We start from the raw sequence: 19,369 nt of genomic DNA, 5'->3' as shown, positions 1-19,369 counted from the left end.
AAGTAAATAGAATTTGAGGATGTTCATTACATTAAGTACATAAGAGCAAAACATAAACAAAATTTTTAAAAAAGAATAATTACTTTAAATAATTAAAAGTGGACTAGAGTTATGGAGAATCTTTGTTTTTATATATTTCTCAAGATTAAAAAAATTAAAAATAATAAGGCAGAATTCGTTAGATATATAGGTCATAATTATAAATGGGTAAATTAAGAGCAAGTCTTTCTATACAATATCATACAGAACAACCACATGTCCATCTGCACAGTAATCCACAGGCTAGATATGCCTTAATTTGTTCAATTTTTCCTGCTTTGATGGATATCTTGATGATTTTCCATGTTCTAATTTAACTTATTTCATAGAAAAGGTGATACAAATGACTAATAAAAATTAAAATCCTGACTTCAGCAGTAATCAAACAGAACAAATTAAAACAAAATGTCATTTTTTAAACATGTCAAATTGGTGAAGATTTTCAAAATGACAGTCATTAAATCCTGGTTTATTCAGCGGGGTAGTCACTTACCTATACTATATGTAAGCATATATATGTTCTCTAGAAAGCAATTAGGTCATGTGTATCAATAATTTTGAAAGCATTTATTTTCTTCTACTCAGTAATGGTATATCAAGGATTCTCTAATAAAAAATGATAAAAATATAGACATATCTATTCATCTATTTGCCACCATTTCTTTAAACAGTGAATAGCTTGAATTGGATGATTAAAAATGAAACATTTATTCAATGGACTATTAAGTACCAGGATCAACAGGAATTGTCACTGCTCAAAACTAATTTCCAGAATAAATTGGATGCAAAACTCTATGTAAAAAATATATAAACATAATATAATAAAAACTGGCCTGAAAAGAATATACCAAATTTTCTAGTGGATGTAACTGGTGGGAGTAAAAAGTGATTTCTATGTTCTTCTTTGTGTTTGAATTTTTTTTTTTTTTTAAGTTTCTACTTCTAAAGTAAGAATAAAAAAAGAAAGAAAATGCATGCCTTGCTACAAAATTCATCATGCTTCTGCCCTTCATCTATAAAATAAAGTCCAAATTGGCTAGGCTCTTGTTGAAGCCCTTTTAATTTGATCCCGACTTATCAACCCAATCTTATTTCTAATGAGTACCCAACTCTACTACTCAGCTTTATCTCAGATGGTCATGAGGCATGTCATGTTCCCTCTAGGTTCCATCCAGGCTCATCTGATCAGGCCTAGAGCTTCTCTTCTTTCCTAACGTTTCTGATCAGGATTTCTGGATGTAACTATTTTAAGCCAACTTCAGCTACACATGATGCTCAAAGCCACGTCTGGTAATCATACAAAATCACGTTAGACCCTGATTCCAATTAACTCAGCACAGTAATTCAAAAGGAAACCACTTTTGAAAGCAAGATTCCCGTCAATATTTGTTAATATTGATCATAACAACAACTGTGATCATAACATTTATTGAGAATTTTCTATTTACAAGGAGTCTCTGTGCCAACTCCATTTATCTCATTTAATGCTCAGAAAAACCCTCCATTTCTCAGATGAAAAAACTGAACCTCAATTAGGTTATGCATTTTTCCCTAGGAGACATAGCTATAGTGCGGATCTGAGATTCAAATCTAGCTCTGTCTGAGATCAATATACTCTACACTACCAACTTGCTAATGGAAAATCACTAGAAATCACTTTGCATATGATATATTTTTAGTGATTAATTGCATACCCATGTAGCTTAGTTAAAATGATGTGTGGAGCTACAAAGTTTTCTTTTACATATAAAAACAGATACAAAAACAATAAAATTTTCCACTGAATTTCATTATATTCTAATATATTTACCTGTATAGGACCAGCCAATCTCTTCAACAAGTTTTCTCTGTTGTCTGTAGTATCCATAAGCCCAATCTACAACCAAGAAAAACCAATTGATCAATGCATAGAAAAATATATGTGTGCAAATTTAAAAAAATATAAGATGCCCAAAGCATCATTCATACCATAAATGGTCCTTGATTACTCTCTTCTATGTCACCTTCCCAATGTCTCCTCCCAATTCCAACTGCCACCATTATAGACTCCACTGTCCATGCTCTGGTAATTAGTGTGAGTTTTAGCAGGGCACATTTAAAAACTGCTAAAGTTCGGACAGAGACGAAGAAAATATTCTGTGAAAAGCAGGAGCAACCCAGAGGGTTTCATTCCAAAGTGAGACTGGGGTCAGAAAGGACAGCTTGTCCTATCTTCGGACTTTTCTTACCATTCCCTAAGTTGAATACTTGAAATCCTATAGATTAGAGATACTTTTAAGGTTACAACCCAAGTTTTATCTGTAAATGCTTCTAGGAGACCCAGAGGTTACCACGTTTTCAAAATTTACTTCCCTACAATGCAAAACAAAATTAGCTGCCTTGAAGAAATGGAAATTTAAATGTGTGTGTGTATGTTGGCGGTGTAGGTGAATTTGTGTCTTGGAGGAACAGAGATGCCTGATGCCTGATGAGGTAATACAGTGGGAAGCCTGGAGTACCATAAAAGCAGTGGATGCCTCATGACCTAGAGATAGAGGCTCTACATCTTGAACATGGGACAAGGGGTACAGAAAAGAAAATGGATGGAAGGCAAAGTCTCACTCCACACAATTCAAAATTTTGGCTGGGGTCATTCCTGTACCCAAGAAGCAGGTATGTTATGATTCGTCCTCCTCCTTCCCGTGCCATCGTGCTATTGTCCCCTTTATCCCAGCCTGTGTTAACCCTCGTACCCCATTTCAGCTACACTGTGGGCAAAATAAATCTTTGTGAACTAGGTTTGGAACCTGATCAGTGTTGCCAAAACTATTTCTGCAGAAAAGGCTACAGGAGTTCCCTGGTGGCCTAGTGGTTAGAAATCCCGGCTTTCACTGCTGTGGCCCGAGTTCAGTCCCTGCTTGGGAACTGAGATCCTGCAAGCTGCATGACGTGGCCAAAAAAAAAAGAAAAAAGAAAGAGAAGAAAAGGCTACAAATAGCTAGTTTACAAATGAGCGTGTGGAACATTACTTATTCATAAATTGGGGTTCTGTCAATATAGCTCTCATTTGAATGTGAGGATTTATTTATACCATACCATACCATATACATATATACATATTATATAGATAGATAGATAGATAGATCTTTCTCATCAGCTGGGAAGACAGACTCTATTTCCTCTTATTCCCTCTACACAGGTGTGTTTTTCTTTATTGACAGCTCCCAATTTCAAGGAGGCAAATACCTCAAGGACATTTCAGAAATTATTTTTCTCTCCCATGTTATATACAATCTGATTAGTAGAACATGGTAATACACACTAAAATATTTTATAAAAACTTAAAAGCAGGCCAGCTTCCAGAAATACACATTCTGAATCCACAGATTATTCAAAATCAAAACCTAGCTTGGAGAAAACAAAAAAAATTGTTTTAAAAATTTCATTACCCATAAATATAGGTAAATATTCTTCTACTGGCCGTGGAGCACATTTCAACAAATATTTGTTTTTATAATAGCTTTACTGAAATGTGATTTACACATCTTACAATTCACCCATGAAATTTAATGGCATTTAGTATATTCACAGAGTTGTGCAATCATCACTACAAACAATTTTAGAACATCTTCATTATCCCAAAAAGAAACCCCATACCCTTTAGCTGCCACCCCCTACCTCATCTCTACCTTCACTAAACTACTTTATAGATTTGGATATTCTAGATATTTTTAAAAACAGGATCACACGATACATGGCCTTTTGTGACTGGCTTCTTTAACTTTGCATAATTAACCTTTCCATGTTGTAGGCTGTATCAGTACTTCATTCCTTTTTATTGTCTAATAGTACTCTATTGTACGGTGACCAAGATGGCCTTAAAGTTCCCCTCAGCTTGACTAAACTTTAGACAGACTACTTCCTAGCTCTAGGCTCTTGACCTCCCTTTTCTTCCAGCATTCAGTTTAGAAAACTTATAAATTTTCTCTCTATTCCTTTAAGATGTAAATCTTTTTTATTAGCCACATGCCAATTTTACAACTAGGACTGTACTTCTCAAGAATATGGGAATTGTCTCTCTGAAATGTAACCATTGAAGGAAATAAGCACCCTTATCTCCCATTTTCTGTGGGAGGGTAGGAGCCTAACTTCCAGAGAGGCGTCTTGCTCCAAGTTGCAAAAACTACCTCCTGTCATAATGATATGAGCTTATTTTTCCTTTGAATAGAGACAATTAGCAAATGCAGATGGCCTATGACTTCCTCTCATGTCCTGCATTACTTTTACACCGGGGCTCAACCTAGCTCGTAAAAAACCTTACCCCCTCTGCCTCATCAGAGTTGAGCTCAGACTTGATTCTGCCTTCTCTCCCCTATTGCAATAGCCATGGAGAAAGTTTTCCTTGCCTGTTTAATTTTGTATGCTGTAATTTTTGTTTTGACGCTGGCTATGCCACATTTCTTTTAACCATTCATCAACTGAGGGATAGTTGGGTTGTATCCTCTTTGGGGCTATCATGAATAATGCTGCTTTGAATATTCATGCATATATTTGCTTTTCTACTTAAAAAATAATCATTAGGTTCATAATTTATTTTTTAAATAGAGTTGTACCATAAAATGCTAGTCATTCATAATTTATTTTTTAAATAGAGTTGTACCATAAAATGGTAGTCATTTAAGGTTAAATTCTGGGGACAAGTGTTTTTTCATGATCCAGGAATATATACAATTAGGGCCTCAAAGGTCATTTGATCCAGACTTTAACAGACTACAAAAAAACAATTCTTGTTTTAGAGATAAGGTAATTTTTCCCAAGGAAATGTAAGTGGTTTGTACAGGCAGAAAGTGACAAAAACGGAATCAATAATCCATGGCTTCTGCCTCGTACTCACTAAGTCTTCCACAATATCAAGGATTCCTAACAATCCTGAGCTATTGGTTACTCTCTTAAGTGCTCTGCCTGAGTAGGAACCTCTTCAAGAGAAACAAAATAAAACAAAACAATACACTGGGGTTGAACTTTACCAGCAGGAATTACTTAGACAAATAAATTAGAGCGAATTGGGACTTCCCTGGGGTCTAGTGATTAAGATTTCGCCTTCCAATGCAGGGGGTGAGGGTTCGATCTCTGGTCGGAGAGCTAATATCCCACATGCCATGGGGCCAAAAAAACCAAAACATAAGAAAAACGGAAGGAATAGTGTAACAAATTCAACACAGATTTTTTAAATGGTCCACATCAAAAAAAAAAAAAATTATAGAGAATTGACTGTATACCTAATCTGACCTGACCATCAGTTGGAATTTTCCTCTGAAACTTTGCACTGACCACAGGGAAAAGATTTTTTGTCATCTTTTATGTTTTGAATATAAATATTTTTAAAATGTAAAGACATTTTTGTCACATAAGTGCATTTTGATGATTTCAGAAGATCAAATACCACACAAAACTTACATTGAACAAGTATTCTGTTGAAACAGATAAAACAGTAAGCTCTTGTTTTAATGATTCAGGCTAAAGGATGACAGCAAAGTATCAGCAGATTTAGCTCTCCTTGTAGGGCTTTATTGTTACACAATCAGCATTTGTGCTTGGTTTTTAATTACTTACGTTAAGAAAGCTTTTTTCAATACAAGATTCCCAGGTGTTGGTAGCTCTCTTCAGTTCCTTTTTGTATTGTTCCCTTAATTATTACTTCAAATAATCCGTTACACATTCATATGCTAATTTCATAGTCCTTGGGCGTGAGAGAGTACCCCACTTTTAAAATTCTACTTAGAGATCTGATAGATGAGATGTGATAGCTCCAATGAACAAGAAAAAAAGAATCTAGGTTCGCTTTTTTTGTTGCATTATATACTTTGAAAACCAGTAAATCCTATATAAAGTAGAATCTATCAAAGTGCTTACACATTTTAAAATCAATTAAAATAATGAAATATAGAATTTTTTTGTTTCTGTGTATTTTAGTTTCTTTAGTTTTTATATTTTGTTTCTCTCTGTTCAAAAGTATCTTCCAGGTCTGCTTTGGTGTGAGTGTTTTGTAGGGATAAAACTAAGAAATAAATTTCAGGAATGAATTGTACACATGATACACAATAAGAACATATACATCAGTATACCTTTTTAAAAGGTAACTCTAAAATTTGTCCTGAAAAATTATTCTTCATGAAGTGGCTACCAAAGTTGAGAGAAATTTGGTTTATACTATTTTAGGTAACCTTAAATGTCTCTGTTTCAATCTATTCCATCCTGTACTTACCTTGAGCACCTACTTATTTGCAAACATGTATATGCCACATATTCCTTTATTTTTCTTTACACTCAAATGGAAACCAAAGTTTTGATAACTACCACATGGATGATGTAGATAAATTTAGCATTTTTTGCTCATGCTTTTTAAACCAAAAAAAAAAAAATCATGTTGCTCATTTTCCACTAAAAATATCATTATAAATATTTTGAATTATACAAATGCCTCTGATTTTGCCCTAAATGCCTAAAGAAAGTCTCTGCTTTATGTTGATCAACAATTCATCACCTGTATTCTACCATATAATCTAGCAGCAGTGCTCTGACAAAATACACACACACACACACACACACACACACACACACATATTTTAATGCTATTAAGAGGCCAAATATATGACAGAGAAGAAATAGAGTGGTCCTCAGAAAAAGAAACTTCAGGTAGAAAATAGCCACAGTTATAAATTTGAAGACTGGGATCCTAAAACTAGATTTCTCAAAGTAGACTTTTCCAAGATAAATGATACTTGCATATTTCACATCCTTTAAAAATATCACTAAGGAAATTCAGAGGAGGGGAAAAGGAAGTCAGTTGATGGAAGAAATCTGGAAAGGCAGAGAAGAAGGAATAGAATTATAGATGAATCTTTAAAGTCTTTGAGTATAGACTTTGATTGAGGGAAGACTTGGGGAGAAGGTCTAAAATGTCTCAGGTAGAGGAAGGGCATTGGGCAAATCATGGAACCAAAGAATTGGGAAGCCAGTTGGGCTCTCCTATAGGGTCTGTGTAGGTCACTAGGGATTTACTAGGGACTTGGTTATGGCTCTCCATGATACAAGGGTCACATCAATTTTCACTTTTTGTTTTCATCCTATTCTCTCCTCTTATCTAGATTTCTTTTAAAAGCGGAAAAGAGATAATCTGCTGAGCTGACTGAAAAATTGTTGAATACATTTTGTATACTGAGCATATAAAGAAAAATAGTAAATAAATAAACCCACAAACAAACAAATATTTCTAATTGAAGTGAAAGAGGTGGCGGGGAGTGAGAGAAGAAAGGTAAGTGGCTGGTGACCACTTAGAGAAGAACCTGGAAAACCCTGGAAACAGACTAGTATTATCAGAGTGATTATTACCATCCCCTAAATCATTTGGCAGTCAGACATGCATAAGGCTGAAGTGGCAGTGATAAAAAAGGTTGATGGTTACAGTAGTCATAACTATCAATTACTGAAAACAAAATAATAGCAGTCCCCTCTCAGAGAAGAAAAAAATAAAATCAGAAATGAGTTCCTTTAAGGAGAGAATCAGCTTTTGATTAATGAACACCTGTGAACACATCATCTGGCTACAAAAGTCCTTTATTTCTTCAGATACTCTATTGTAAATATCTTTGTTTGATAAGAAAGCTGAGTTTATGACCCAAGTGATCTAAACCAAAACCTTGATTAGCCAACTGAGGCAAACTTTCCAAGTAAAATGAAATCTGCCCATGAGTATAGTATAGAGTCTATCATATCATAATATCATACATGGCAGGTTTTATCTGTGCATTTTCCTGTCATTCAGTGTTTGCTGTCAAATTGTGTTAGCACATACCCTATCTTTACCTATCTGGAATATAAACTTGTATCCAGTATATATGCAAAGACATTTGTGAAACATAATTTAGTTAATTATGGTAATTCAGATAATAGGCTTGTTTAGGATATATTTATAGTTCAAACACTGTACTTACTGTTAATCACTTCAGATGTAACTTTAAAAAACACACATATATTATTTTCCCCCAAACCATTTGTCTTCCAATTTCAACTGCTTTCCAGGGTTAGAAAAAAAGAATACCATTAGTTTTCTCCTCTCTGCAGAGGTTTAAAAATGCAAGTACTTTTTACAATTTCAAAACTTAAATTGCAACTTATCACCAAATAGGAGGGCACATGAATTCATACAGTTAAAGATAGGAATTCTGGAAAAATGAGTTATTAGAGTACAGGTGACCTCTTTATTTAATGATAAGGTTAAAGAGATGAAAAAGTAGATCCTTGAGGCACTATACTAAAAAAAATCGAATGGTAAAACTGTAAAAGGAGATGGAAAGATTGAACATAATGGATAAGGTAAAGAACAGAGGGAGCCATTTCTTTCATATGCTTGTTTTGGAGGTCAGACATCCAATGAAATACATATTTCTCATAGGACTTAGGGAAGAGTTTGGAGGTGAGCAATTAGATCTTATTGTTCCTTAGACACTGAGGACTGTGTATGCTTTCCCAGAGAGAGTTTGTACCTTGGCAATATGTCTACCAAATCTATTCAATGAAAGCTCAAAATATTCACAGGCTTGTCTTGGAAAGTCACCAGAGTATTTTCTTACACTTAGATAAACGCGTTTAATCTAATGTGAATAAAGTTGAGGTATTTACTGTTGAAAACATATTCATAATTTTATCTTTACCACATAAGTAATAATACCTGTTTCAGATAGCTTAAAAAAATAAAGATAAGAAAAATAATTTTAAAAATCACCTATAATCCCATCTCCTACAGAAACTAGTATTTACAATTTCGTGCATGTATGTTTTTCTAGGCATTATACTATGCAATATAATAATTTTATACTTTACATTAATTGAATTACACTATTTCATTATTTGGTGACTTGCTTTTTCTACATAATAATAAATCACTTCCCAAGTAATAAATATGGTTTTATAGCACCATAATAGTTCACCTGAAGCATTCTTCTACTTTATGGATATTAAAATAAAAAGTTGTTTTAGCTTTGGAAAATTTATTCCTTGGGCTTAAATGACATGAGTGATGAAATTAAGCTACTTTGAACTATCTGTATAAAATAAAATCTGTAGGAAATTAACTGTCACTTTTTCTCCCCTGTCAATCTTCTTCTACAACACCAAGAAAACACTAAAATGGAAGAAACTCATTGTTAGTGTACAGTGCTACAAACATTATAGCTACCTTGTTTCCATAACAGTGAATTTATTCTGCCTTAAGAGAAAAACTCAATTGTTGATGGAACAGTGATAATGGGAGCAGAGATAGAAATAACATGTGTAAAAATAACTAATAGAAGAAGCTAAAAATAATATTAAAAGTGGGAAAAGAACCAAATCTGTATAAGAAAAGCATATGAAAGTGGGAAGAAAGCATGGAATTCATCAAATTACAAAATATAATGTGTTTATTATACTTGTGTTATGTATTATTATTATGCCATTATATACTTTCATATTATTATCTGTACAATAATAATGTGTTATTATTCAACAATCTAAATAATGGTTCTGTTGTGAAGTCTTATGCCCGTGCGCTCTTACTGAAATCAGGTGTAGAGCAAGAACGCCTGCTATGTTGCCTTAGGATTAGGATTGGTCGGGAAATTCTGGACAATTGACATCTTAAAATAGCCAAGTAGAGAATACAATGGGATTCCATTCACATCTACCATGGAAAGCATAAAACACCAAAAATTGCATAAAGAGATGAACTATTATTAATATAAAAAATGTGAATAAATTAAGAGACCTACTACATTGTTAAATGGGAACATTGAATTTGGGTAAATTATCAGCTGTTTCCATATTAATAAACAGTTCAGGTCTCAATGGGGTATTTTTAACTGACAAATTATTCTAAAGTTCATTTAGAAATATAAAGGGAAAATAATAATTGATAAGAAAAAGGGAGAAATAATGGGGGCTTGGTTAACCAGTTACTAAAAGATAAATTGACAGGCTGATCAATCGAACAAAGCATATGGCACTAAAATTGGACTCAGTATAGATACAAGTTTAATTCATGACAAAGAAACATCAGATAAGAAAAGTATGAAAGTTCAACCCATATTGGGAACACTGGCTTTTTGGAAAAAGAAGTTAAATCACACTTCACACATAGACCAAAATACATTTCAAGTGGATTAAAGAATGATTTAAAAAGGTTATATAAAAACTATAAAAAAAAGTGAGTGAATATTTAATTTATTATAAGATGGGGAAGGCCTTTCTATGCAGGAAAAAATAAATCATAAAGAAATAGTCACAGTTTTGATTATATAACATTCAAAACTTGCACAGAAAAATGTTTAGTGAAATGCAAATTACAAATATTAAGCTATTGGTAACTGCTAAAACACATTGAACAAATATAATGATATATTTCAAACATATAGAATTCTTACAAATCAATAAAGGCAAATATATGAACAGAGAAGTTTTTAAAATGCAAAAATAATAAAGCTATAAAGAACTATTAGACTTCAGTAGGTATAAAAGAAACAGAAATTAAAATAACACCGAGATATCATTTTTCCAGCTAAAAAATTGTCAAAGGTATATTATTTTAATTTTTTAAATATTCAATGATGCCCAAAATATCTTAAGATATTCTTTTATGTACAGGTGGAAGTATGAACTAGTATAAACTTCACGGAAAGTAAGCTGGCAAGAGTTAACAAGATTCTTAAAATACTTCATATTCTTTGAGACAGTAATTCCATTCCAAGGAATATATTTTCAAAGATTAACAGAGATGAGAACAAAGTGCCATGTACCAAGATGTTTACAGCACTGAAACTAACAGTGAACAATTGGAAAATATGTTAATGTTCAAAAAGTGGGGGAAATTTAAATGTTCATAATGTGAAATGATGTGAATCCATTAAAATTAAGTTTCAAAAAAATTTATTGATGTGAAGAAATGTACATGGTATAAAACATTATCAAGTTATGATGCAATTTTGAGAATATCACATAATATCCAGAAATGTAAATTTCCTCATGTGTTGCCATTGGGAGTGATTTTTACTTTTTTATATGTTCTTATGCTTTCCATGTATTTTATGAGTTTGTATGAGTGAATATTTTAAAAATTTAAAGTGTATATGCACTTCTGAAACAGTATCTCTGATTCTACAGCCAAATAGGTTAGAGACAAATATATAACTATGCTTTGAAGACTGGGTAAAAAAAAGGCTTGAAACCCATTTTTCACTGCTTATTTTGGATTTTACAGTAAAATCTTCTCCTTACTCACAAGAGCCTGCATGCATTAGCTAGTGTTAACCTCATGTTTAAGTTAAGTTTAGGAAATCATAGCCAAGTCTACACATGGCAAGCAATCTGAGCACTTCAGCTACCAAGAAAACTAAAAACAAGAGCCATAGCAAAATAGCAATGCAGTAACTCACAGATCATCTTATTGGCCATAATGATCACGTTGACTGGATCATTTATTTTTGGGTAGACCTTGAAACAGCCTTATTTTAATTTGTGTCTTACTTCTAATAATACCTTTCGCTTAGATTAAATTATGTCCAAACATAAGAATCTATCCATTAAGTGGGAAAATCTGGCAACTTGGAGATGGCAACCTCTTCAGAAATAGGTGTGGATCTTATGTTAAAACTGCTGCCAGTGTGTTGACTGATTCACCATGTAGTTATGTCTGGGCAAGGCAGAAAGATTTTCTTGACTTCTTTCCAGAATATTGACTAAAAATTCATTTTTGTCATGTTTTTCATTTTTTACTTTTTCCTAGAAAAATGGAAAGCTTTTATTCATGAGAAGCATATTCATTACAATAAAAGACAAATACTTTCAATGGATTTTTAATGATTGAAAATATTTTTGATATTTAAAATATTTTTGATATTATAATGATTTAAAATATTTTTGTCAATATATTTTATAAACTTAGTAAGTCACATTAAGTCTGCTTAGGCTTGGGCAATATTTCAAAAAGAAACCACAGTGAGCACACTGTAGACCTACCTAATTTAAACTATAAACATATATCAATATTTTGTGCCTCTTTTCACTAATTCTTAGGGTTAGAAATATAGGCTTTCCCTTTGAGTCCTGACCTTGGAAGAGTCACATGTCTTTGCTTGTATTTCTACAATTGTAAAATAGAAAAAGGTATCTCCTGTTTATTAACAAGGATGCTACAACAAAAGATATGGCATATATTAAACCATTTTGAGTTCTTTGTAAAAAATGTGTTTTCAACTCACATCATTTCCTGAATTTATTTTTCAAGTATTTAGTTTTTCCTTTCAATAGTGAAGCAAAAAAAAAAAAAAAAAAAAAAAGTGATATATCATGAGCACAGCATGATAGCATGTGCTTGTTCAGTCACAAAATTATTCATTTGTTTACTGTTGCTGTTTGATTTTTAGCCTAAAGTATTCTTTAGTCTTAAAGATAAGTATGGACACAGTGCAGATGGAAAATACAAAACCCTGTATTCAAATGTTGAACTGAGTCCCACAAGAACAATGTGAACACTGAAAAACATAATATTTACTTTTAATTAAACTTAAAGGGGCTATCCTTATCTAATTTCCTAGCTATATTCCAAAATGAATATATTTTAAAAAGCAGGATTTTTAGAACATTCATGCTTTCTTTGTTTCAGAAGGACTTACGGGGGTTTAAGATCATTATTTATGTAAAAGTTCGCATTGTTTACATTTTAAAGAAGTTCCTCATTTTAGAGCCGCTTTCCCCACTAGCAGTTTTAAAGAATTAAATGCTTTGATGACATCCTTAATTAGTTGGCTTTCAATTGTTAACAAGCACCTACCAATATTAGTCACTGATTTTGCTCTTAATTGTATAAAAATGATGACATCTATTGTTTTATTGGTACAGATGTTTCATTGCCACCGGGCTACCAAGAGATAATTATCATTCATCATCTTATCTTGCTCTGTTATAAAATGTATTTGAAGTAAGTGGAAACTGCTCAAACCTTATTGGCTCAATTGATTGGAACAGTACAGTCCATCTGGCTAGCAGAATCGTTTGATTTGATTTCTTCTGCCTGATACTTTTATGCATCCCGCCTCCCCAGCTCTATTCCCCCCACAATGCCTCTACTCTTTGCAAAGCACCCCAGTTGTACTCTCTTATCTTTCTACTGTAGATGTATACATTCTCCATGGAACTTGGTGGCTCCGTAATGCTCATTCTGTGAACCCACATCAGTTCAATCATCAATCACAACACACTTATCTTCAAGTCTTGCGTTGGTGTCTGATCCTGACCAAAGACAGCAGTGGGTCTTACTGGCCCACTGTTGCAAAAGTTTTTCCTAACTTCTGCCTGAAACTTGAAAGCTCTCTGCAGTGGCAGATGCTCAAAGATGCTCATTTAGGTTGCCTAGATAAGCCAGGTTTATTGCACTCAGAGGAAGAGTACCTAAAAAGCATTCCTGTTCAGTACATAATTAATAGCCTTAGAGAACAGTGCTCATTAGTTACTTTTTACACACAATCACAAACGGTTGGCCAGGGGTTGGATATATTTATTTTGGAATAGTTAACTCAGTTGGAACAAATATGTTTTCTCTCCAGGTTTATCGTTCTGTTTGCGAGGATGTCAAGAGACTGAACAAGGTAATGCAGTGTTTTCAACCTGGATTGCAACCAGGATTCTGCTGGCATTTTCCCCTTGAGTTACTGGGCCACTGGGACACCTCAAGATAATTAACATATTCCTGCAGTGTCTAATATGACAGTGGTGATGGTTAAATGCAAAAGAGCACCTTACAGCAGACCAAGGGTAGCATCTTTGAAACTCAAGGGAAAAGAAAAGGTGTTTTTTTATGAAAGGATTTAGGCCTTGCGCTTTATATATAATATATCATGAAGACATAAGATATTGAGATAGAACTTATGTTTTCTTTAATATCTTTTTAAACGTCTAAGTGACTTCACACTTTTCTGAAGTTTATGCTTTTCCCACTGATTTCATTAATGGCAAATATTTTTGGTGGAAAATGTTTAACTGATAATCTATCATACGTCTAGCCAAAACCATGTTGATTTAACCTTGGAAATACAATCTCATAATACCCATTTGGTGCTCAAATAAATGCTATTTTATTGATGTTTTGAGTTCTACAATAAAAGAACAAAGGAGTGACTGAACAGATCTATGATTAAAAGAAATGCTAAAATCAGCCCTCCAAGTATACTCTTAAATATAAAAATAGTGAACTTTAGATTAAAAATAATGCTCTTCTCTTTTCCCATATTTATTCTTTAAATGGTCATACTGACTGAACAGAGATTACAGGACGAAAAGGCAAGGGCTAGATGCTTAGAGATGTTATGTCTTTATATTTAGCACTAAGATCTCACTAAAAGAGTTCATATTCATGTTATATGGTTTACAGCTACTTGCCTCCTACAGTGGCTCAACTTCTCCAGTCAAGGGTGCTGCTCACAAAAAAAGGAAAGCTAATTTTGATTTGTGATACTTTGAAAGGCTGTGTATCATAATGGGAAGAGACTGGAACTAGAGACGGAGATGACGGAGACAGAAGAGCTAGGAATGTAAATCCTGGCTTTTAAACTTCCAGTTGTAGACCTTTAGGAGACTCCTTTGCCCCCTCAGAGCCTCAGTTCCTCTATTTGAAAAATAAGTCCCTCCTATACTGGTGAGGGGATTTGGGGTCCAATGAATTAATTCATTTGAATGTGTTTATAAACACAAGCAATTATGCTTTCATCTGGGAAGAAAACTGAAGCTGATTTACACATTCTTTTATAGAATGAACAGTGGTTATTTAATGCATTGTGTAGGACAGGAACTTTCTCTATCCATTCTGTTATGTTCCATGTGAGACATTACCCAATTAACATTGCTTAAAATGCCTGTTGGATTGCTTACTAGCTCTCTGGGCGAGTCAATGCTTCTTTCTAAGTTTCAATTCCCATATCTACAGAGTGGGTATAACAATCACTATCAACACATGCTTAGGATAAAGCACACATAGCTATTAGTCTATAAATATATATATCACATTTAGAGTTTCATCCTGCTATTGTTTTTTTTCAAACTTCAGCAATTTCACTGATTCTTTATCTTCTTTGCAAAACAACAAACTTAATTTGCCAACAAATGGGGAGTGGCAAGTCATTTTACATGAAGATCTTTTCAGAAATACATCCACTGAATTTCAATACAAGGAGAAGTACACATTTTCTACCTATATTTTATAGTCAGTTTTACTCAATAACATACTTAATCTAATTGAAAAGATCCAGAGGAGAACTAGGCTATCAATAATATACAAATTTTAATTTAATTTAACTGAAATTGATTCATTTAAAAAGCTGAATAGCTACAGAAATAGCTTCAAAGCCAATGAGTACATAGAATTCCCTTATATTACATTAGCAATATCCAAAGTTCAGATTTTGGCATCTTCAACATACGTGAAACTATCATGAATCCAGATGAAAGTAAGTCACAAAAACTATGTCACAGTAATGGACCTAATATAGACAACTGGGTCTAATGTAAAGAAGAAAATCTGAGGCAAGAAATTCAAATACCATCAAAAAGTTTCAGTAGATAGTTGAGGAAGTTGACCAAACCACCGTTAAAAATCAGAAAGACAACCTCAAAAATAGTAATGACTTATTAATGATGTGAAAAATGGCTCTCATTCTTCAATAGTGTTTTAAAAAATTATTTCCGATAAGAATACTGATATAACATTTAAAAAGCTAAATTATATGAAAAATATTTTCAGTAAGGTAGAAAAACCCATTTATATTTTTTAGATTTCATCAAAATACTGGGGAGATTTTAAAATAAATAATTTGTGCTTCAAAGGATGTATTTTAGTTACTTGAAGAATTCAGTTCTGCGGAATGCCCTTGCATCACAATGGTGCCAAATGGAATGTTCGAGTAGAATTCATTTAACAGTCAGTGGCTTCACATTAAACTCCATGCACTAGGGATGCACAATGTAAAACAGGGCCTCTTCAGGGAGGTCACAAACTAGAAGCATAATGCCTCAAGTGCTTTAACATGTCATTCAAGGTCACTGGCAAGCTAAGAAAATACTAACTACTGAAATACACATTATTTTAAACTACCTTTTTTTTAACCCCAGGAAAAATATCTTACAGAAACTGACAACCCTTTTAATTTTAACTGATATCTATGTACCTCCAACTAACTGAGATGTTTTGCTTCATGTAATCTTTAAATGAAAGAAATGTTTCTTGTGAGGGTAGAATTCCCAGAATCCTCTCTGGTGTCAGAGTGAGGAGCATTGCTAGACTTTTCCCAAGAAGATCCCAGCTAGAACCTTAAGGCTCTGCACTCACTTTCTACCTGAACACCCCTAGGCAGTACAGTAGCTGGGGGACGCACTGTTCCCCCCTGAGCAGGGATAGCCTGCTGATTTGGGGTGGTGTTCCATGCCCGGGGAGTAGGTGGTAATGCCATGCCCTGCCATGGCTTTCCCATCTCACACAGAGCCCCTGTCAGTCAGCAAGAGCATGCGTGCAGTATATTGAGATGCCCTAGTGAGCCTTGCTCATCTATCGCTCCTCAGAGGGAGAAAGCCCACCCCCATTTCCCTGGCACGTCCAACAAGAATTAATGTAGTTTAATCAGCCTCTTGTACAATGCCATCCTTAATTCCCAGTCCACCACATTATTTACGGGAAACCTAGCAGTGCTTTTGGATGTAACCAGAAAACCCTGGAACGTTTTCATCTGTAAAACCAGCCTGGCACATGAGTGAATAAATGAATGAAAGATATAAACCTCATACTGTGTTCCGCTCCATACTCAGGAGAGGTATAGCAAGTATCCACTAAAAACTCTTCAAGAAGAAAAAGCACTGAGGATTTTATTACATGGTCTTCAACAATCTTTTATGTTCTGATTTTAATCGTATTTTTCATTTTGTTCTTTAAAATACCAGTGACCACTAAGGACATTTCAGAAAAAAAAGATTAATAGATGATTTACGATTTTAATGAACTTGATTCTTCGCATTCAAGGCACATCTTGAGGATTTTTCACAAAAACAATTGATCCTTTTCATGGCTTAATGCCACTGTAACTTCCTGCACACAGCCAGCAGATTGCCATGGACACACATTTGATGCCTTTCACACTCTCTAGTCGCCAGGAGTTTACATTTGGGTACAAGAAGAGCGAGCAGTGGGATATTTTCTATGCATGAAGCTTACTTAGGACCTGAAACAATATGCACTTCTTATGTAAGTGATGATACAAATCACTACCAGAAATTTATAGTATGCTAAAAAATTTTCTACACAAATAAAAAAAGTCATGCTTTAAAAATTCAGATAACATCAAGCAACCACAAACCGATGATTTAAGACAGTGGTAAACACATATGCTTTCACAGAGGTGTAACAAACCACAGCTAAGAAAAGCAATGCCAGGTTTTTGCTTCTCTGGAAATAGGTGCCGTATATAGAGGTAAAGAGGATAAGTATGCAATTTAAAAAATATAGTCAGTGGAGTTGGATAATTCCAGGCAACAGTTCCAGTTTTCCCCAGAAACTAAGTTGGATTATTTTTGCCTGAACTTTATGAATGATTTCCTGAATTGTTTATTTAATCTGTCTGTGTAAGTACATTAGGAATTCTTTTGGTTAAATATTAAATAATTTGAAATTCCTCTCAATCTTATTCTATTGTACTGACAGTACTCAATTAAAAAGAAATGAGAGAAAACTTTCTCCCATATCAGTCGTCTAAGATAAGAGAATCGTCCCAATCTCTTTGTAAGCAACCCCAAGGTAAACTTTCATTTTACACACTATCGGTTGGTTGGTTTATGATATTTATAAAATTAGCACAGGTTAAATGTAGCATCATTTTATCATCATTTTATCAAATACATACTTGCTAAATAAACGAATTAATTCAAAGATTGTAAACATGAAATGTAAAAACATCTAGAGATATGCCAAATTTGGGGTACCACATAAGAGCTGAGCAGATGAATATCGGACACACCTGTCACCCACTAGAGGCACCACAGCACGAAGGGTGGGAAGCCCCGCCCTGCCACCCTCCAGCAACTCCCTCCCCAGAGCCTTTGCTCAGCATTTCCCTGCCTGGATATCTCTCCTCATTCCCTTCTCTGCCTCCTTACCACGCTCAGTCCTTCTCATCCTTCATGTGATATCCTAACACCACTTCTTCAAAGAAGTCCTTTCCATTATGACTCTTACATATTCTTTCTCACAAGTATAACTGAGTATTAAGTTGTGTAATAATTTTTTGATATTTGTTTACTACGTGAGGCTCCGAACTCCTTGAGAATTGGAAATGTGTCTATCTTGTTCTGCTGTGTACTCAGCACTAACCTAGGCACACCGTAGGTATTCAATGAATATTCACTGAGTGAATAAACTACAAATTTAGGATTTAAAATCTCAGAGGACTCTTCCCTGCCACGTTCAATTTATTTATCCTTCTCTGGTAATCAACATTTTCCAGACCGGTGATTGTGCTAAATCTCTGCATTTATTGTTAGGAGCTGACTCAACATTCTGCCACTGCCGAGAAAACAGAAGCCACTGCACAGGAAGATTTGCAAGTCCCCTCCGCTCCACCTTTTAATCACCTTTTATCTTCACTCATAGACCTCTTTCAACCCTTGTGTCTCATACAGAAAGTGTTTCCACATGTTCCGCTCCTCTGACCTCCTCCAGGATTTCTTGGGGTTCAATTTCTCTCTCTACACTGGATTGCGTTCTTAGGCTCTTGCAACTCACTCAAGCCTGCTAATCTAAAACTTCCCCTTTCTTTGACCCATCTTTACCAAATGCACTAAGCATTTCTGCATCCATACATTCTTCTACGTATGGCAGCTGTCATTCTCCTTCAGTGAATATAGGCTTGTCTGACTCCCTTCTGTCCGGGGTTCATTTTATCTTCATTTTTATTTTTTATTCTTTTTTAACATCTTTATTGGAGTGTAATTCCTTTACAATGGTGTGTTAGTTTCTGCTTTATAACAAAGTGAATCAGCTATACATATACATATATCTCCATATCTCCTCCCTCTTGCGTCTCCCTCCCACCCCTCTAGGTGGTCACAAGGCACCAAGCTGCTCTCCCTGTGCTATGTGGCTGCTTCCCACTAGCTATCTATCTTACATTTGGTAGTGTGTATATGTCCATGCCACTCTCTCACTTCGTACCAGCTTACCCTTCCCCCTCCCCGTGTCCTCAAGTCCATTCTCTATGTCTGCGTCTTTGATCCTGCCCTGCCC

General features: G+C 34.4%; 1 protein-coding gene across 3 annotated transcripts in view; it reads right to left on the bottom strand.

Moving 5' to 3' along the window:
* PTPRZ1 (protein tyrosine phosphatase receptor type Z1) overlaps positions 1 to 19,369 on the bottom strand; it is a 167,933-nt gene that overhangs the window by 114,198 nt on the left and 34,366 nt on the right. For all 3 annotated transcript variants that reach the window (XM_068549373.1, XM_068549374.1, XM_068549372.1), the window contains exon 2: positions 1,850 to 1,915. In XM_068549373.1, the coding sequence (XP_068405474.1) occupies positions 1,850 to 1,915 (66 nt within the window). The remainder of the gene's footprint in view (positions 1 to 1,849; positions 1,916 to 19,369) is intronic.

Source organism: Eschrichtius robustus, chromosome 8 (assembly GCF_028021215.1).
Source record: "Eschrichtius robustus isolate mEscRob2 chromosome 8, mEscRob2.pri, whole genome shotgun sequence".
Lineage (NCBI taxonomy): Eukaryota > Metazoa > Chordata > Mammalia > Artiodactyla > Eschrichtiidae > Eschrichtius > Eschrichtius robustus.
The sequence above is the reverse complement of the archived record's forward strand: the minus strand, read 5'-3'. Positions and strand labels throughout refer to the sequence as shown.